This window comes from Zingiber officinale, chromosome 4B (genome assembly GCF_018446385.1).
Source record: "Zingiber officinale cultivar Zhangliang chromosome 4B, Zo_v1.1, whole genome shotgun sequence".
Taxonomy (NCBI): domain Eukaryota; kingdom Viridiplantae; phylum Streptophyta; class Magnoliopsida; order Zingiberales; family Zingiberaceae; genus Zingiber; species Zingiber officinale.
In genome coordinates, this window is record NC_055993.1 from 116977472 (window position 1) to 116998924 (window position 21453).

At 34.5% G+C, this 21453-nt stretch overlaps 1 protein-coding gene across 2 annotated transcripts; it reads left to right on the top strand.

Annotated features, from left to right (window-relative positions):
* Positions 1-166: 166 nt before the first annotated feature.
* Positions 167-19896, top strand: LOC121976159 (probable protein S-acyltransferase 17). Of its 2 annotated transcripts, none has more exons than XM_042528191.1 (10): positions 167-443; positions 2050-2143; positions 16406-16512; positions 16592-16759; positions 16849-16921; positions 17054-17106; positions 18822-18913; positions 18996-19048; positions 19132-19257; positions 19341-19896. In XM_042528191.1, the coding sequence occupies exons 1-10, from the start codon at positions 295-297 to the stop codon at positions 19608-19610; spliced, it is 1185 nt and encodes a 394-aa protein (XP_042384125.1). In that variant the 5' UTR covers positions 167-294; the 3' UTR covers positions 19611-19896. The 2 variants fall into 2 exon arrangements, with proteins under 2 accessions (XP_042384125.1, XP_042384126.1); XM_042528192.1 differs by having other exon boundaries at positions 169-443; positions 16418-16512; positions 19341-19760.
* The last annotated feature ends 1557 nt before the right edge of the window (positions 19897-21453 follow it).

Consider the following 21453-nt stretch of genomic DNA (forward strand, 5'->3'; position numbering starts at 1 on the left):
TTTTACATTATGCATAATAATATTTTGTTTTAAAAATTATTCTAAAAATAGTTTCTTTATATTTTTATTTATCAGAATTTGATATAAAATTTCTAAAGATTTTTTTTTTTTAATTATTATTTTTCGGCTTCTGCGCATGTTAGTAGCGAAGCAAAGAAAAGAATATGGTGGACCCGAGACGCCTCCTCGCTCCTTCCCTAATTAATTTCGTTCGTCAGCCGGCGTCGCCGCTCGCTCGATCTGGAGTGATCGCCGAAAAGGCGAATCGAGAGGAGGCGGCCAAGGACGGGGAGCATGGAGGTGCAGTGGGCGCTGGTGGTTCACGGAGTGGTGACGACGCTGGTGGTGGTCTCGTTCCTCTGCGGACACTGGCCCATCTTCCGCGGCACCTTCGTCGAGAAAATTAACTACTTCCTAACTTTCGGCGCTTATGACTACTTCCTGTGAGCCTCCTCCTCTTAACAACCTTCCTTTAGCTGATTGCTTCTGTAGGTTCTTCTGCTCCAATTTTTTAACAGTCGGATGTGGCTTGAAGTTGAAGAGGTGAGTACGAGTCTAATGACTTTGTCATCTGGGGTGTGGTAGCGCTGATTCTTGCTTCACCTGTTGGGGGTTTGGAATAAGTTTAATTTCTGGGAGCGCAAGAGTTGGTACTTTACGTCTATCGTGATCTGTTAATCGTGTGACATCACGCAGACGCTTGTTGATCAGCAGGTGTCAAGTCTTTTAACAATGTTCTTGTATATGATGACTTGGGAATTGGATCTTCTTGCTGTAACTTCATATAAATTTGAGCCATTTTGGAACCTACCTGGAAAGATTATTTATGGAAATTGTTCCAGGAATTGTTCGTTAGATAGAATTTACTGTGAGTTTGAAAGTCAAAGTACAGATACTATATTATGTTTTCGTTTTCACTTTCTTCGATGCAGGGAATGACCTTTAATTGAGAGCAAATATGTAGGGTTGGACAGTGGAATGCAGTAGTGGGCTTAGTTATGGTGGCCTTTGACAACCTTGCTCAGCATTGAATTTGCAGGGTACATATAATTTTAAGTATGATAACAATCTCCAGTGAAGCAACGACAATATCAAATAGCCTTCAGAGTGGCAATGGAAATTTGATGGATTATGCTAGATGAGAATAACTTATACCGGACAACCTTTAGAGTGGTGGTGGCGGTGGTGGTGGTGGTGGTGAGGGGATGCAATACAGCAAAAGAGAAAAGCTCAAAGAACCAATGAATCATAACTAATAAGTGTGAATATGAAAGGTTGATGATTTGTAGTTGATATGTTATGTGGGCTACAATCTTTCTTGGTTGGCTTTTGAACATTTTTTGCATGTAGGACCAATCAAGTTATACATGGGTAATTTACTGTACCTCAAGACTTAAATTAGCAAGTGATCTATTTCACCTCTTCAAAACTCCATCCAATCTAATTTGTTTATCATTTTCCCAAAAGTTTACCATTGAAAAGACTAATCTTCCCAATTAATAATAATAATTTTGGAAAAAAAATAAAGGTATGTCCTTTAATAACAAAAAAAATGCTTGTAATTGATTGGAAACCATTTAAGAAACCCTTATAGTTTTGCCTAACCATTTTTTTCTGCATAATTATTTGGAACTTTATTGACAAAACTATTACCATTCATTTCAAACGCTCAGCTCTGTAGTCAATTCAAAATTTGGAGACTCATGGTATGTTCAGTTATATCTTTTCTCAATCATGTTTTTTTTTCTTAAAAATTTTTTAGATCACTAACTGCTTTTTTCATTAATTTGTAGTCACCCTGTCATATTATAAGTTTCAGAAGATAGACATCTTTTTATATTTTTTCTAATTTGTAGATGTGTTTCTTTTGTGTTAAATTTGGGTCAATAGTTACTAATTAAGTAAACTGTTTATACATAGGAAATTTGCAAATGATTCTGTATGTTCATAAACTTGTGTTACTATGTTAAAGAAGATCCTTGACTTTTTTTCCTCTACTTTTCTTATATTCATCCTTTGAGTTAATTATCTCCCACTTGTTTTACCCAGGCGGTTTGTGGTAGCTGTATTTGGCTCTAAGGGCAAAAATTGTGTTCTTGCAGTTGAGCATTATTGTTGCGATCGGCCAAATCCTGTTTTACAAGTAATGATCTCTTTTCTTCTGTTTTTTACCTCATGAAATAAATTTTGAAATTTAGCTCTTACCTTCTCCTTTATGTTCTGTTAAATACATATGCATAAGTGCTCCATTCTCACATACCATCTGGTTGTGGTTCTCTAATCAGTGAACTACTACATTGTTTGCTGATTCATGCAAGAATATTCCTTTGCGACAAAGTGTTAAATATTCCTATTGATTTGGTGTGGAGAACTAGACCTTAAAGTGATTAATGCAGTGATTCTCTACTTCATCCATAGAAAATGACATATGATTCATCATATTCATTTGACTTTCTCAGTTTGCACTTTATTTTGTTTGTATTTTGTGCATATTTAACATAATTTTGATTATTTGTTTGAGCTATTGTTCCAATCTTTCTTTTTTCTAATTTTCCCAAATTAAGATAAACTATGGGACCTTGCAGTATTGATTTTGTTTTTATAGAGCTTAAGTGATTTGAACTATAAGTTCCCATCAGTTGGTCTCACCCAAAGCTAACTGAATTTGTTTTTAATTCAACAAACTCTTTATTGGCAAATTAGCTGAAATTGTTTTGTTTTCATTGCACGCAGCATGTTAGTTTTTATACAATAATGTGATCCCCAATTATCATTGTTATTAGATCCAACAAAGTAGGGGGACAAAAAAAGAAAGCAGAATTAAAAAAAGAAGCAAAGCAAAAAAAACTGGTGGAAGGTGTCAAAGGAGGGAGGGGAACTTATACATATGACATGATCTTCCCGTGACTATCTCTATTTCCATTAGTGGGTGTTGATGTCTTGTAACTAATGAAGCTTACTTTAATGCTTGATCAACTTTCATAGTAGATGGTGGGAGGAAAATTAAGGTCTAAACTGTTGGATGGTTTGATTGTCTTATGTCAGAACGTTGGATGAATAGTTTGATCTGAAAAATACAATTTCTTTCTCTTGCAAAGCCAAAGTACAAAGATTATGCTTTGTTTATCATACGGATGGATCGAGGAGGAAAAGTAATCAACGGTGGAAATATATCCTTGGCAGAAATGAAAAATATAATCAAAGGATCAGCTTTGCTGGAAAGTAACAAGGGAAAGGAAAAGGGAAGAAGCGTAAGTCTTGAATTCGTCTCTTGCCACCATGATTGTGGCAAGGCATCTCGTGGTGAGGCCGTGAGGCTTGGCCTTACGTGCCCTTTCGCGGCAAGGCCGCAAGGCTTGACCTTGTGAACCCTCTTGCGGCGAGGCCGTCAATGCCTCGCCATGAGGTCTCAATCTTGCCGCAAGGCTGTCTGCTCGCCATGAGGCCACACTCCTCGCCACGAGGCTTGATCTCACGAGGCCTCTCACAGTGAGGCCGCTGTCACCTTGTCGCCAGATCGCGGCCTCGCTGCAAGGTTGCTGGTCTCTGTGTGACTGCTGATCAACATGAGCACCGAGATGTGAGAGTGCATATGGAGTGCGAGATGGAAGGAAATAGATTTCTGCCTGATTTTGAGTGGACGAAGGATTAAAGAAAAATGAATCAGTAGACGAATTTGGAACCACCTAGCAATCCATTACGTGGATCAAGTTCGAAATTCTCACTATAAAAGAGACTCCATGAGAGAGATGGAGAAACCTTGTATAGAATATCTTCTTACAAATATGAAATGAAAGCACAGAGAAGATATTACAAATGTAGCACTAGAAACCTAAGAATGAGTAGAGAGAAGCGAATAGCTGCTGTCTGAGTTGTGCATTCAAGTTTCCTTTGCACCCCTATTTATAGTAAACAAAGGTGCATTCAAACAAAGGATGATATTTCATTTGGATAGCTTCTAGTTTGAATTAGTCGACTCAACTGTTCAATAGTTTACTGTTTGTCAAATAAGATAACCTTATCACCTAACACTAATATTCAGTTGACCAAGTCTTGCATCTAGTTGATTGATAACTCTTCTAGTCGATTGGTTTGGATAAGAAGATAAGGTTAATCGCCAATGACTTTTATCTAGATAAGATGACTTTTATCTTTATTTGACTCTATCAGGATCCGGTCAACTCTTTATGCTGATACCCATGTAGTCGACTCATTATGTTGATACCCATGTAGTCATCTCAATTAGCCTATATAGTAGACTTATTTTGTCCAACAGTTGACTCCAATCAATCAAAGACCAAGTCTAAGCTTGAGCACAATATTCTAGTTGTTTAAGCAATCAACTCAGCATCCCAATCGATTCAGTCGACTCATTAAGGTTTAAGAGGTATGCTGGAGCTCAGAGAGGATGATACAAGACAGTCAAGGAATTGTAGCCTTGTAGGACGAGGAGATTGAAGCTAGTTCTATAGTTTTGGCAAAAATTGTAAGAGGTGGGCTTTATTGGTGAAAGTGAAGCAGTTTTTGTGCTTAGTGTATCAGAGAGACTAAAGGACCTAACCGAAGGTGAACTCATGGAAATGTAAAGCAATGACAACTGGAAGATAGTGGGTTGTGAGAGATTGTGACTTGTAATTTTTGGGTTCATGATTTCAGTTAGATTGGCTTCACTGAGAGCCTTCAACAAGGGAACATGAGTTCGTGGTCATAGTCTAAGTATGAGCTCGATCTTAGAGGACTACGAGGGTTTACAAGGAATAAGTTAAGGAAAAAATGATAATGAGCCATGGTTGTCTCAATCGGCTGGGATGCTGAGTTGATTGCTTAGACAACTAGAATACTATGGTTGAGCTTTAGACTTGGTCTTTGATTGATTGGAACTGTTGGATAAAATATGTCTGCTATATAGGCAAATTGAGTTGATTGCATGGGTATGAACATAATGAGTCGACTGGATTCTTATAGAGACGAATAAAGATAAAAGTCATTGACGAACAACGTTGTCTTCATTTAGTCTCTGATGCACAAAGCCTAAAAACTGCTCCACTTGTCATCCTTCACTTTCACCAATAAAGTCCACCTCTTGCAACTTCTGTTAAAACTATCGGACTAACTTTAATCTCCTCGTCCTACGGTCCCTTGAATGTCTCATATGATCCACTCTGAACTCCGGTAGACCTCTTGAACCTTGAGCTAAACCAACTTAGTCACGCCAAGTCAACATCACATTGACCACTTTGAGGCAAAAGTTCCACAAGCTTAATGTGCATATTATCGAGTTCCTGCAAACTCCACGCACACATCAATAACATTGGCAAAAACCTAACTTAAAACTCTGCAAAACACATCAAAACATGTTGGTTGAATACGACCACTTGGAGCATGATTGCACCAACATAAACGTGTTATCATGGTTGACAGTTGACATGATTGAAACTCATTTTTGATGTAGCACCAAGATGAAACCCTAAATTGACACAGAATTGAGACAAAAAGTATTACTTTGAAGGTGAAAAATACATTGAAACAACACTACTTTTATAGACTCGACTCTAAACATGCTAGGAAATAAATGTCCATAATTGGGAGTACAATAACTTAATTAAACTTCTACTAAATTTAAAAATACCCATTAAACTTTTACTAAAGTAAAAGATATGAAACTACACGATACTTAAAATTATTCAATTCCCAATTAATTCAAAATAAAATTTAAATTTAAATTTCCTTGTTTTATTATTCTCCTTAACCCAAGAAAACTTAACTCTAGACTAGTTATGAGTGTCTTCAATTAGGTTGTCCTTTTAAATGTCTAAGGAGCAACAATAGTATTACACGAGTCTTGTGCTTTAAGTACCTTAAAATATTTATCATCTTAGATGATCCTTTTAATGAGTAAGAAATTAATGCATTTTATTTCTCCTTGGGCCTTTCCCTTTATTTCCATCCGGTTTGATCTCCTTTCTATCAAATTAGAAAATGCCTCAGTCTATCTAGGATGACCACACGTGCATAGTAGTCACCGGGTATAAAAGTGATAATGCTAAATATGATCCTATGCAAGTATAACCTATGATAAAGTCAGCATCTAGGATGGAGGCTCAAAATTCTCCTAATAAGTCAACTTATCTCCATAGTTGAAAATTAAATTAGTGTTAAATAAGTTGGGAAAATAAGATAATTTTTTCTCACAATATAACTAAAGAGCTTCGATGTGAATGCTCATAAAGTAGATGATTAGGATCAATTTGAATTTGCGAATGCAAGAATGATAATCTATCATCTCATTAAATAGTTTATAATAATTTTTTTTTAGTACAATTTTGCTCCTAGTCTCGCCATGTGCCTCTTGTATTAACACAAGAAATTTCAGTGTGATGATAAGTAGTAGCTAAGGACACTAACTCATTAGTGTGCGTGATAAGTTTTTGAGTCATGAACAACTATAAAATGACACATACCAATGAAAGTTTTAATTGTATTATTGATTATCAAATGATTGTCTTGCATTCTGTTTTGTGTCATTGTGCTCGTTTTGTTTGATTTTTTCTTTTAGTTTCTTTGGATAACATGAACACGGTATAATTTAAGGGGTTAAATTAATTGGTTTTGTTGGTTTAATGATGTTTCCAATTGGTTAGGTTTTATTGAGTTGTTTTGGTGTATTTGACAAAGGGTTTAAGTTAGTTTTGTCTATGGTGTTGATGTGTGTATCGAATTTTTAGGGATTTGGTAGAGTGCACATGGATCTTGTAGAGCTTGTGAGTTGATGTAGTTAAGTCAGTTGAATTGATGTTCGATGGCTTCAAAGTCCGTAATGAGGTTGACTTTGAGGTGATCAATGAAGGTTGATATAAAACATTCAAGAGATTGAATGCTCTTGGCGGGGTGGACTATAGGACAAAATGCATGGACTGGTTGCTTGTTTGATAAATTTCTACGAGGCATACTCCAAAGCAACTTAATAGACAAGTTGGAGCAAGCTTACAAGGTTTGTTGTGTTCAATTCAATGTGAACTCAAGGTCAACATAAATCATCTAAAAGGTTGAAGAGCTGAGAGTAATATGGATTGTCACAAATTATGAGTAAATATAATCTCAGGCTTTATGCTTTTTGGTTTTTGGTATCATCGTCGAGAGATGACGTATAAATTAGGAAGGGACTACTTGGTGGCTTCTAGAGAGCCTTCAACCAAGGAATAATAGTTTTAGATTATAGTTGGTGATCAAGCTCTCTAAGTTTTGTGTAGGCTTACAAGCGTATAATCCAAGTAAAGTCGGGATCTTCATATAAATTCTCTGAACTGGAGGTGAACCTTAGTCAATTGGAGTGGTCAATGGACTCAGGAGTCAACTATAAACTCTACCAGTGAACAACACTGACGAGCATTAGATTGGAAGATTTCTCCATTTAAGTGGCTAAAAGATCTATGAAAGGACTAGAAATGATCAATTGGTGGTTGGCTTGGTATGGGTGCACAATTTCTCTGGTAACATTTTTGTGTTCAAGTGCTCAAGGAAAACAACATTTAAAGGGTTATGTAAGTTTTCTCTATAAGCTCTTGGTATTCTTCTCTCCTTTGCTTTAATTGACATTTGTATCTTGATAAGATATACTTTTATGAGATTTTCTCTACCTCTTAAAAATGCGATTGATTCAATAGTTTTGATGACCTATAAAAAGGTGAGCTCGTAAGTGATCACAAAGGATAGTGTGGAACATTTAAGGGATTGAAAATTTTGATCAAGGCATAATGTAGGGTAGTGTGACAAAGCTAGACTCTGTAGGTGAGCAACAAAGGATTTCACATTGGAGCACACTTAAATGATTGGTGTACATGAGGTACTGAGGATTGAACATTAGGTGAACTCAAGTGAAAAAATTTCATTAACGTTGAAGACATGGCATGCGAGCTATGGGAGACTACAAGTGAAATAATATTGCAGTCTATGCTTTTAAGCAACATTATCATGAGATGATGTGTGTAAATTGGATAGTGACTACTTGGTTGCTTGTAGGGAGCCTTCAACTAAGGAACAATAGATTCCAGGTTGTAGTTGGCGGTTAATCTCAATTCCGAGCTTTGTCTAGGTTCAGGAGGGGTCAAGCTGAGTGAAGTTAGCATCTCATTTAGTAGACTCGTGGTAAGTCTTAAACAACTAGAGTGCTTAATCGACTCAGGAGTCAATTGGAATTCTGTTTGGAGAACAAAATATTTTTATTTGAGTTCCAACTGATTGGAGTGCATTCCAGTCAATTGGACTGCGTTGAGGGGTCAATTGGAATGATTCTCTAGTCAACTAGCCAAAAGAAGATTGTTGGCTACGGAACGATTAGAAATGCCTGATTTGTTGACTAAAGGTTGTTTCAATTGATTGGAGGTGCTAGAAAACTTGCTGCTGGAGCCTTTTCTATAAACGCTTTTGAGGCTGCTTGCATGGTATGGGTGCACAAACACCCATGTGAAATTCATGCGATTAAATACTCAAGTGAGACAACATCCACACATGAACATCCTTCGAGTTCTAATTTTTTTATTTTGTAATAGTTTTGTTTTTATGTCATTGTCTATTCACTCTCTATACAGTCCTATCGTCAACCACAACAATGTTACAGGTTTGTTTAAGATTGTATCATCAAGGGGCTCATAGATGGTGTCATTAAAGGAGTTTGTATGGTTAAGTTATTAGAGGATTTTTAAACTCTTTAGGTTTAATTAAAAACTCCATGATGGTAGGTTAAGTAAAGGCTTTAGATGTTTTCTTTGAATTTGATTCACTTAAGGATGAGTGTTTCTCTTTTGCAATTTATTATGTGTTAATTTTTAAAATATGGTGGAACATATTCTTGAGGCGGTTCTCATTTTATCTCATGTCATAATGTGATGTTTTTTTGGTGCTATCATATAATAGTGATCTTGAACACTTTGCTAAAATTTCTAGCGGTTCCAATAAATTTGTGATTGACAAATCTCACTAGAGGTTATTTTATAAATCAAAATAATTTTTAAGTGTTACCTATCCAATCGAGATATGTGTTGAGATATGTGCCAAGGTTCCAGTATTCATCAAAACTCATAGATTTTATAGCGTTCATTATATTATTTGTTTAAATAGCTTGTGCTCTGTCTAAGCAGACAGTTCTATATCTCTCGCTCTTGAGTATGAACATCATGTTGGGTAAACATTTGAAAGTATTGACATAAAAAAGTCATCAACAAAGCATACCTACAAATTCATTTTCATTTTCAAATACCAATTTAGCTTCAGTGTCATGCATTGTATTATTACTTTTTTACTAAGCTTCAATTATAAGCCAACATGGAACCTTTTTATTGCTAACCTCTAGCTCTTAAGCTAATATCTGCCAAAATTTTCTTTAGCTCCTCCCTTGGTATGATTTTTCTTTGTTGAAATAAACACTTAAAGAAACTATAAACAACACAATTATGATTAATGCATTTTTTTAATAAACCTCGTGGAGTTATTCTCATGAAAATACACCAAGTCCTAGGAAATTTGTCTGTCATTAAGCCCTCTGTTGGTTATAGCAGTGAGATCGCTTTGCTGTATTACAAATTTGATTGTTTATGGGTAATAGCAATAAGATCACTTAGCTATACTATTTTAAGTATAGCCGGACAGACCAACACTCACCTTGACATTTCATCAACCTCATTTGTCTAACATGAACCTTAGAACGAGCATCATCACTGTCGCATTATGATCTTGCAGGGCACTGAATCCTCCTCCTTCCATATCAGCTCCTCTGTGCTGAAATCATGCTAAAACAAGCTAGTACAAGTTCTAGTCTCCTACTTTTCTTCCTCTTGCATCACCTCCTCCTATGTCAACTCCTTGCACCAAAATCTTAGCTAGTATAGGTAAGTTCTTGTCTTCTTGTCCTCTTCTTCCTCTTCCTCAAACATCAACATTAGAATTCTTCCTCCTCTCCTTTTCCCTTCTCTTTGGCACACCTCCAACATTGATACGTCACTGATGGTACTATTTTGAACTGGCCAGGGACTGAGAAATCCGACTTGGCTTGAGATTACAATCCTTGCTTAGCCCTTTCCCAAATGTGTCTTAGATTAGCCACTTCCTATTTCATTGATTCATCGGTATTGGATAAAAGGATATCTTGTATATTATAGTGTGAATGATATATGGAGACATACGAAATGATCTTAAATAACCATTAGCAAAAGTGCCATGAGTACCATGAAGCTGAGAAAGTAATCCTTTCAAGTTCAGTTTGCAACTAGCGACAAGAACATCAATTTTTGATCTTTCTAATACTTGAACCACTAATATGAATTATACAGCCACATAACTGATCTCTGAAGGCTTCAAGTTCTAACAAGAAGCAACAATCTCAGGTTCTTAAATACACTAACCTTCTTTTCCTAACTAATTTAGATATATCTGTATATTTTTTGAAATATCATCGTATATAAAAGATGCTAACTAATTTAGATATATCTGATGCAGATAAGGAAACAAAGATAGGAGAATAGAAAATAAATTGAAGATAAATTTTAGATTGGCTTATCCAGGACAAAAATAAAATAAATTGAAAAATTGTCAAGAATGGAAAATATTCAAGGTTGGTACAACTACAATAAATTAGATTTTTTTATAATATTATAATTAACATTTTTATTTTGGCAATAAATTGGGAATAATTATAATCCTTATTGAGATTAGCATATTTTCTTTATTTAAAATATTTATTTCCATATTTGTTGTCGAGTCAAATTTATAAAAAAGTTCACATTTTCTAATTTAACTTCTTTGTTCCTGATGTTTTCCTTCAATCTAGGTGAGGTGATTTCTTTCTTCGCTTCAACTACTCGGTTCTTTGTTCTTGGGTGGTTCGACAATTTGATTTTGGTGTTGCATCAATTGCTATAAAAGTTGAAGCCTAGTGATTCAATTTCAGTACTAGTTATCTCCATTACCCATCATCTTTAAATTTCAGCTTTGCCCATATCCACAACTTATTCGCAATCTGAGACCTAATTGGTTTCTGTACATATTTATTTAGTCACTAATTTTTATTGTGATTTTATTTCTCCTTATCATCACATATATTATTTCCTCCTCCACATTCTCGGCATATACTTTCATCATCACCTTTTACATGCTTGTTCCACCATCATATTACTTTTCTATTCCCATTTATTTTTACATTCTGATTGGATCCCTTGCCCTTTCATTATCTTTGTGTATCATCCAAGGTTTAAAATCTTGACTCGTGCCGAGGTTTCGATCCCAGACCGGAACGATATAATTTCGGTATTGTATCGTACCGTGCCGATATAGTTTCGGTATTTTTTAAATATAAATATAAATATATATTAATATTTGATTATTAAATATGTTTATATTTTAAGATGTTGAATTTATATTTTAATATTTTCTCATAAAATAATGCCTATTAAATTTTTATAAAAAATAGTTTTAAAAAAAAAGTAATTTTTAAATTCAAAACTAAATTTAAAATTATAAAAAAAATAAAATTATTTGAAAATTTTAAATTATTTTTTTAATGTATTTCCAAATTTTAAATTTTAAAAATTTTATTTGAAATGTTTAAGAATTATATATATTTTTTAAATTTTTTAGATTATTTTAAATTTATGTTTATTTTTAAAATTATTTAAAAAATGTTAAATTATTTTGTAAATATTTATTAACTTTTAAAATTTAAAATTATTTACAAATTTTGAAATAATTTTTAATATTTTATAATTATTATTAATAATAGTTTATTTATAAAAAATAGATATTTAAAAAATAAAAAATTAACTAAATCAAAAAGACTAAAAAAATCACAGCCCCTCTAGCGCGATATCTACGGAGGATTTTAGAAATATATAATATTTTATTATTTTTAGGGTTTTAAATTAATTTTTGTATATTTTAATGGAATAATTTAATTAGGATTTTATTTTTTTTATTATTTATTTAAATTAGAGATAATTAGATTATTAAAAAATTAATAACATAACTAAAAAATAAATAAATAAATAAATAAAACATTTATTATATATTTTTAAAATTAAAATAAATAAAATATTTAATTAATTAACTAATTTTATTAGGATTTAATTAAGCCTCTTTGAATTATCCTCATCCATCCTAGGAATTATTTTAATTAAAAAAATATTTAATTAAAAAAACCTATCGCGACTGCAGGCACAGTCATGACCGCTCCGACACGACCGCTAGGGTTCGCGGCCTCTTTGGTGCAGTCGTGGGGTTTGTGTGGCCCCTTCGACGCCGTCGCGGGGGTCGCGCGACCCCTCTTGTGCGGGCCGCCCGCGTCGCGAAGCTTTCTGCGCAGCCGCGGACGTTGTGACGCCCTTCCTACGCGGTCGTGGGCCTCGCAACGCCCCTCCTACGCGACTGTGGGCGTCGCAACGCCTTTACGGTTGCAGCGGGATTGGTGTCGGGTTCACCCCGGTTGGCGGGCTCGACCGGCTCGATACGAGATCTCAAACCCTAGTATCATCAACTTTGCCATCGTTGTGCATCATCGTTGGCCTTGCCATCACAAAGAAAAAACATCAAAAAAAAAGGAAGAGAGAGAAAGAGAGCGGGAAAAAGGAGTGAAAAAAATATAGTTGTTAGTAAAACACACACACACACATATATATATATATATAGAGAGAGAGAGAGGGGGGGATGTTATGTCGCACACCATATATATATATATATAGAGAGAGAGAGAGGGGGGGATGTTATGTCACACACCATAAGCAAGCAAGCGCACCATAAGCAAGCAAGGGCGCATATATATATATATATATATATATATATATATATATATATAGAGAGAGAGAGAGGGGGGGATGTTATGTCGCACACCTTATGGTGCACACTCCATGAACATCTAATGTAATTTTTTTTATTTTTTTAGCTTAAATACTATACCCTAACCTCTAAAAAAAATTACATTAGGTTCTCACGAGGTGGGTACCATAAAATGTGCGACATAGCAAAATCCTATATATATATATATGCGAATATGATATGCTGCGCGACGCTACAGAGATTCGGCTTTCCAATTGGATTAGTGTTTAGTAAAAAAAGAAAAAAATAAAATAAATTTAAGTATTTACGGAGAATTGTAATGTGTTTAGGGGATATATTAATGTATTAGGGATTTATATAAGGAAATCTTGATTTTTTAAAATTCAAAATCTAAAAAAAATAATAGATTTTTTTTTAAAAAAAATTGAATTAAAAAATTAATTAAAATATTTTTTAAGATTTTATTTCTAGGGTTCATGCTTGCCAATTGGATTATAATTTTCAAGCTATTTTTTTAAGATTTTACTTCTAGGGTTCAGGCTTCTCAATTGGATTAAGAAAAATTAAAAATGAAATAAATTTAAGTATTTACGGAGTATTGTAATATGTTTAGAGGATATATTTATGTATTAGAGATTTATATAAAGAAATATTTATTTTTTTAATTCAAAATCTTAAAAAAATAATTAAAAAAAATGAGTCTGATATGCTACGCGCGCACAGTGCGGCATGCAGCACATCAGCACTATATATATATATATATAGAGAGAGAGAGAGAGAGAGAGAGAGAGAGAGAGAACGCGTTGTTCTACTATCGTGTGCGCCTAAGGGGGGGGCGCGACATGGCAGTAGGGGGTCAACCCCTGACACGGCAGGTGTGCATGCGGGCGTGTGAGGGGCGCAACAGCTATATATATATATAAAGTGAAGGCAATAATACAGAAGAAAAAAGAGAGAAATATAGAGTTCTTACCACATCACCACCAGAAGCATCGATGGTGCCACTATGAAGATCTTCGTCACCTTTGCTAGGTCGCCTTATGCCCTACTATTCCTCATCAATCTCACCCCGTCAGATTGTCTACCATTGCTCTATCGCCACTGAGAAAGTTGATCCATGTCGCTATCCACTAAAGCAAGGCGTCATCGTTTTCTCAAACATCACACCATAATCTTGTTGGTCTACTGCCTTCCTGATCTGCCAATGCTACACTAGCCACGACTATCACATGCTAGCTCTTCTTGATTGCAAACAACGCATTTTAGCACAAACAAAAGCCAACAAGATCTCTAAAAAGATTTAATTGAGCTTTTACATTTTTATCTACGAGAAAATATCTTATCTTCTGGATCCAACAAAGAGAAAATTGGCTATCTTCCTCCATTGGTCCAACTCAAAACTTGGGCAACTTCAACATCAATGAATCTTGCACCATCTTGGTACAAACACAATTCCTCTTCCTAAAAATTAATTTGTATTTATTTAGTTGATAATTTTAAATTACTCGCATTTATTTAATTTTTCTCGTAATTTCATACATATCATTACCTTATTCATAAAAAAAATATCATCATTTTTTCCTCTTTAGTTTGGCCATTATACATAAAAGAATATTTCTTATTTAATTTAATCATCATCCATCAAAAAATATTTCCTATTTAGTTAATTATCATCCAACAAAAAATATATTTCTTATTTAGTTTTGTCATCAACCGTAAAAAAAAATATCATCATTAGTTTAATTATTTCATTTGAATGTTAGCAATTTGTCATATTCTTTTACATCTTATTTAATTTATCACATTATTTTATTAGTTATCATTACTTTTCAATATTTGAATTAACTTGGTGAGAGAAATCACCATACCAATATATGCAAGATTAAACTTTAGGAACGTTGGTGAACTTAAATTTTTCATACACTATTAAATTTAGGAATGACATGTATACAAAATTACAATCGCATGGTCGCATATCTAAAGAAGAATCTCATTATTTTTGTAAACCACATGTTAGGACAAATGCTCCTACATTTGATGAAAGTACAAACCCAATGTATTTCTTGATTGGTTAAATGGCATTGAAAATTATTTTATTTAACATTACCTCAGCTAAACGAGTATGATTTATGAAATTCACACTTAGTGGAGCTGCTAAAAATTATTGGCAATGTGTCCAAAACATTAGAGATCAAGACGAAGAAGAACCCATCACACATTGACATGAAATAAAAGGGTAATTAATAAAAAGATGTCTCACTAAACATTAATTAATGATTGTTAACAAATATAAAAATAAAACAAGTTTCCTTTAAGTGAATTGAACTCGCAGACATCACCAGAAGATATTAATTCTCTTACAATCTATGAACTTTTAACTAAAATGAAAGAGTTGTGGTTAAATAAACCTTCTCATAACTCCACCTCAGTAAAACAACTTTCTAATGACAATCTAGAAGAGTCTTTCAAAGATACCTTAGATGAGTCTCTTAACAACCTAATCTTAAATAAACCTTTTGTTGACTTGACCTCTTTAGAGACTAATTGACTTGATACTGAACATGACTTAGAGTCCTCTAATTTTAACTCATTCATATCATCAAAAGAAACCAAAGAAGGAAACTAAACAAAACAAGCGTCATGATTTACTAATGTAAGATGTCAACTTAAAAATTTAAAAATCACGTATCATGATTCCTTCTATATTTAGTTATATTTATGATGATGTTTGTCAACTAACTAAATTAAATGTCTTATTTTCTTCTATCTACCAAACCAAGAACTCTACTTTGTATATACTGGGATGGAAATTGTACTAAGTAATGATTATTATATAATGTCTAGTGATATAATAAGTTTTCATATTGCATTTATTAATTCAAACAACACAAAACATTTTGTTGGTCAACAAAAAATATAAAGTATTTTAAGGGAAAATGACTCCTTTGAAATGAGCAGAAGTTATTTTCTCCACCAAGTAATCCACTCCTCTCTCTCTCTCTCTCTCTCTCTCTCCAAGTTCCCTCCACTGCCTGTACCCTTTCTTGAATCCCAAATGAACCCATTGGCCATCTGTAGATTGTTGATTGTCCCTGACAAGCAACTGGTGATTGCCTATTGTCCCTGTCTATAGACAAACGACTACAAGCATCTTCACTGACTAGTTGGCCACTGACTGCTGATTGTCCCTGTTGGCTTGCTAAAGATAGTCATGGTCAACAGGCTGATGATAGTTCTTGTCAATTGGCCACCAAGAGCCCCTTTCTGGCTGATGACAGTTAGTTTGTTGTCCTGGTTGGCTGACCGAGGACTGCGAATTGTCACAGTTGACAGTCCCCACGGGAAGGGAAGAAAGGTAAAATGTCTTCCCATTATAAAATAATTGATTTTATTAAAAGTTTCCCGAGGAAAATATTTTGCACATATAAGTTATTTGTTGTGAACAACCCGACCTGGACATCTATCGATATGTTGTCATATTGATAAAAAGGAGCTTCACATCTTTGTATGGTTTTATTTTGGGTTTTCTTAGCTCTTTTTGTTATTGCTTTTGCTTTCTAATTTTCTGTTATAGTGAATATCATAGTGCTATCTGCAGATATTCTATCTTTCTATTGTTTGTGTGACATACTTCATGTTTGGAAGATCATCCTTCAGATATATTCCTGGTTACTATGTCAGTGAACTGCACTGGTAAGATCTGTGTTATTTTGCAATTAGTTTGAATCTTAGAGTAATTTGATATTTTCATATGAAGAAATTATATTTGCAGGTACATGGGCATTGTTGCTGTAGGTGTTGGAGTTATTCTTTTTATCTTGACTAGCTTTTCAGATCCAGGAACTGTGACAGCTGATAATGTTTCCAAATATGTCTCTGTATATCCATATGATAATATAATATACGAGGAGAAACAATGTGGGACTTGCAGGATCCAAAAGTGTGATTATGTTTTTTTTCCTATTACATGATTGCAATTTTTTTGCACCCTTTATTTTCTTATCTGATATGAGTTGCACCCAAATGCAGACCTGCTAGATCTAAGCATTGTAGTGTATGCAATAGGTGTGTTGCCCGATTTGATCACCATTGCGGTTGGATGGTTAGGTTTTTTTTGTATCTTCTAGTTGTAGTCTTTGTATTCTAATACTTGATACTCTAATTTGATATCATTTGAACTATAAATTTTTATTGCAGTAATAAGATCTTCTAACATAGTTTATTTGGAATATAGAATAATTGCATTGGGGAGAAAAACACCCGCTACTTCATGGCCTTCCTTCTCTGGTCAGTATTAACCTGATAAATTGGAAATATTTCAGATTTTTTTTGTATGCTTTCCTTTACAAACTAATCTTTTATGTAAATTAAATTTACAGATAATCATCTTAAATTTCTTCTATTGTCTTATTGCATTATCCAATGATATTTTTTCTTGGCAAATTATAGTTCTTGTGGCAAGTGAAATATGTTGCATAATGTAGCGATGTTGGCAAATTCTGCATTTTGTAGGCTATTTTTTTTCTAGTTTATATTCCATTTGTTGGATGGCAGTGTGTGTGAAATACTGAAAAATTAAATTTTTGGTTTTATTTTCCTTGTCCAACTGGGTTCAATGGATGAGCCTGAGACAATGCTTCATAGAAACTTGTCTCTCTTCCATCTTTTAGGTAATAAGTGACTAGTAGAAGCTGTCAAATTTGAAACTATTCTTTTTAACACAGGACAGATTGAGATGGGAATCTGGGCAGTATTCATCTTTGTTCCGTTTTTCTATCAATGTTGGTTTATCACTTGAAAGTTTTTACTGGAGTTCCCAATCAGTTTAATGTCAATCTGCTAAGATAATGAAGATTAGTTGTACCCCAGCTTCTTTCTGAATTTATGTCTGAGCTATTTACTTGTGAAAATGTTAACTTTATTCTTCCATTTGTTTTAAAACTTTGAACTTTTTATGCTTTAGTTTAAATTTACTTATTTCCAAACCTTTGCCTGGTGTTAGAATCATAATATTAATATCTTGCTGGTTTATCACTTTAGAATGACTTCAAATTTGGTTTTCTTTTTTTGTTTGAAGCTCTAAGTTCCCTTTCTACATTAGAAGTATTTACTTAGTATCCGACAACAAGGGTGAAATTGATGATAATATCATTAATAGGATAAAGAATGGATGCATGAAATTCAGAGGAAATTGAAGATGATGTCTTTAATAGGATAAAAAGGGAAATTTTATAGGATTGTGGGATAACTATCATTTGGTTGATTGAAGCGTTGATCTGTTAGAAAGCAACATGTGCACAAAGTTACTGTAATTAGAAATGAGAGTATCAAGATGGATGTATGGAGTTATTAGGAAGAAAGCTTAGTTGAAGGTTCAGAGTATAGGACAGATTTTCTATGGGGAGAATTCCATGAATAGCCTGCTCTATTTGATAGCGAGAGGCTTCTTTTATGAGTAAGACAAGAATCATTTCTAATGAAGACCAGCTTCTAGACCAATTTTGACCATTCTTGGCTATAAGCCCTATTGGGTGCCAATTTCTTGATAAAACAAGCAACTTAGAAAATACTGATATTCGAGAGCATTTGCCACTACAGTAGAAGTTGCAATGGTATGAGCATGTTCAATGAAGATCAATAAATTCTTTTGTGAAGAAGTTAAATCTATTAGAATGAAAGGTGAAAAGTGAAAGTAGTAGTGCAAGACCAAAGAAACCACCGATCAGTATAATAAAAAACAATTTAATTAATTTAAATATAACTAGTGATGTAGTGTGGCATATATCTCAATGAAGGAAGTAGTGGGAATAAACACAGAACGATAATCTTTGTTTGCATGTTGTCTCTTCTTATGAGCATATTATTATAGAAATGTTTTTTCTTTTTAACCATTGTGGCACTAGCCAAGTCTATGCAGCACTAAAATTACAAGTTGCTAATTTTATTTAATCTAATGCCATATGTGGGTTTTGTACTCCTGAATTCCGTAATCTTCTTGGCAGGCACTTCATTATTTGTATATACGGCGCATTTGTCCTCGTGTTAATTCTTGCTGGTCAACTGAAAGAACACGAGATAATATACATTTTAACTGGTAAATATCATTGTTTAATCCATTTTCCGTTGGAGCAACTATTTTTTTGTTTGTCAAGTGATTTCTCCTCTTATTCTTTCAGTTTATTATGGCGTTGAACATTCCATTTCTAGCTTATTTCCACATCTAGTGCAGGTAGGATGAACTACTTTTCCATTTTTCGTATGTTTCAAATCGATTTCTCACATTTCTGCAATCTGATAAACGGAATCTTCTAGTGGTTGCTCGGTTCGTATAATACCCAAATACTTCTGATTGTATTCCTGATAATACTTTCATTGCTGCTGGCTGGATTCTTTGGCTACCACGCACATCTCTGCCTGACTAACACCACAACAAACGAGGTGCGACTCTTCTCTACTTCAACTCCACCTGAATTATGGTCACTTTGATTGCTAATGGATACTTATTGAGGTTGAACTAGCAGACTTTCAAGTGGGAAGACTACATAAGCTGGAAGAGGAAACTAAATGAAGCTAAAGCTAGTGTTGCGGCGCTGAAGGACAGTATACAGGCAGTCAGCGGAGATGCAAAACCTCGTGAAAGCAAATGGAGGGCTTTTTTACGTAAGTCCCCATTGCAGCAGGAGGAATTGGTTGTTAAGAATAACTTGTATGATCAAGGTAGAATTGGTAATATCTGTGAGATAATATTCCCTTTGTCCGAGAGGAAGTCATTTCTTTTGAAATCAGAATAGAACTAACATTAGTATTGTGTGAAGTTCGAAAAAGTTCTAAAGCCAAAAGAGACAAGGAAGGGATGGAGAGATTCAATTATGATCTTGTCTTTCTGCTCATTCTGAGAGCCACAATCTAGAAAGAGTAATTCTTTAGCGTGTTGGCAGCAACGACAGATGGTCCGAGGTGTTTATAATTCATCTCGAAGCAAAATGTTCGTCCATGTTGAAAGTGAATACCCCTTCAAATGTTTTGTAATTTGGAAGCTTCATGTATCGGGTGTTATTTTCTAGAAGCAGTTCTGAAGCCTATTTTGTAAAAGAAAAAAGCTACTAGTTGCCATAGTAAGTAGTGATCAACTTTTTCACCATCGAAAGAGCCGAAAGATCGAGGGAAGCTTGATTAGTTAAGGCAAAAATTAAATTTTTTCTCATTAAAATGACAATCATCTCTTAAAAACTAAACAATTAGATCAAATCTTAAATCACTGCAAACCCCTCATTAACTAGAATCACTTTTGTTATGCACAATAACCCAAACTGCAGAACTTCAGCAGCATGTTGCTCAAATTTTCATCTGGCCTCCTTATGATCAGATCCAACTATACAATTAGTTACTAAAAAGAAAAAAAAAACATAAATGAAGAGTCTGAATTACTTGTTTCTCGGAATCATACAGTGAAGGAACTATTTAAAAAGAACAAAATATCGATAAATGAGACTTCTATTCGACCATTTAGAAAGTGGTAAATGGTAAAATAGCTTCATGGTTGTTGTTATGCTGCTCGATCAAGCCTGGCAACCACTGCGGGAGCTGCTCCGTTTCCTCTGAACATATCAAGTCCAAATGCTGCAGCTTGCCGAGATTTCCCATGCACTCCAAGTTGGGACAGTTAACCACCCCAAGAATTCTTAATGACGGGATGTTGGATATCTTCTTCAACCCTCTGCCATTTCTTACCTCAAGCCTGTAAGCCAAGGTGAGGTTGTCGATTTCACCTACCTCATATGTTTGGCTCAAGCCCAGTCCGTTGAGGTTGGTGGCTCGGTGGAGGCCGTCAGCAAGAGCTCTTAGCTTTGGACAGTTGATAATAATGCAATCCCTGAGACTTGGAAACAACTTCACTGCAAGAGGTGTTCCATTGGATGTCCACCCCTCCCATTTGGGTATGTCTTCAAATTGGAGTGCTTCAAGTTTGGGAAATGCAGAGCTTCTCGATCCGAGAAATTGAGACCCAATGACTGTTATGGCGCTTGCACTTTCAGTACAGAGGTACCTGAGCTGAGACAGTGTGCCCTTGGGAGGTAGCTCCGTGCAACATGGCTAACCAAGAAGCTTCAAATATGCCAAGTTTGGAAAAGATTGTATGCCCCGGGTTATAATTCCCGATATCCCACTTAGTGATAGTTTAATAACAAAAACCTTACGAACCACCTAGACAGAATAACCAGGAATTCATAGACAACAAAACTATACCGATAAAAAGAAATGAAATAAAATATAAATACAATCAAATAAAATCAAATAAACTATAAATCAGTATGTCGAGATCAGGAACTCTATACAAACTGAAATTAACTATAATATCAACATTGGGCCTGTGCCTACAAAACTAGAGATCAAAGGGAGCCAGTAAGTCAAAATGACTAATTGGGTAATAAAAACAGATATGAATAAATTATAATATCGAATTACAACTTTAAGTTTTACTTAGAGTTTTCCATTTATACATGTATATATATAAAATTCATTTTTATGTTAAAATTTAGAATCGGTAGTGATCCAGTCCGGAAGCTGAGTCAGACAGACTATCGGATGAGGTGGCGAGAATGTTGACGAAGTCGCGACGTCCCGGAGGGGGGT

Excerpts from the sequence above, each read along its gene's own strand:
- LOC121976159 (XM_042528191.1), top strand. The coding sequence starts at position 295 with ATGGAGGTGCAGTGGGCGCTGGTGGTTCACGGAGTGGTGACGACGCTG. Across the intron at positions 16,922-17,053 it reads ATCACCATTGCGGTTGGATG|AATAATTGCATTGGGGAGAA; the intron begins GTTAGGTTTTTT and ends TTTGGAATATAG. Across the intron at positions 17,107-18,821 it reads TTCATGGCCTTCCTTCTCTG|GCACTTCATTATTTGTATAT; the intron begins GTCAGTATTAAC and ends TCTTCTTGGCAG.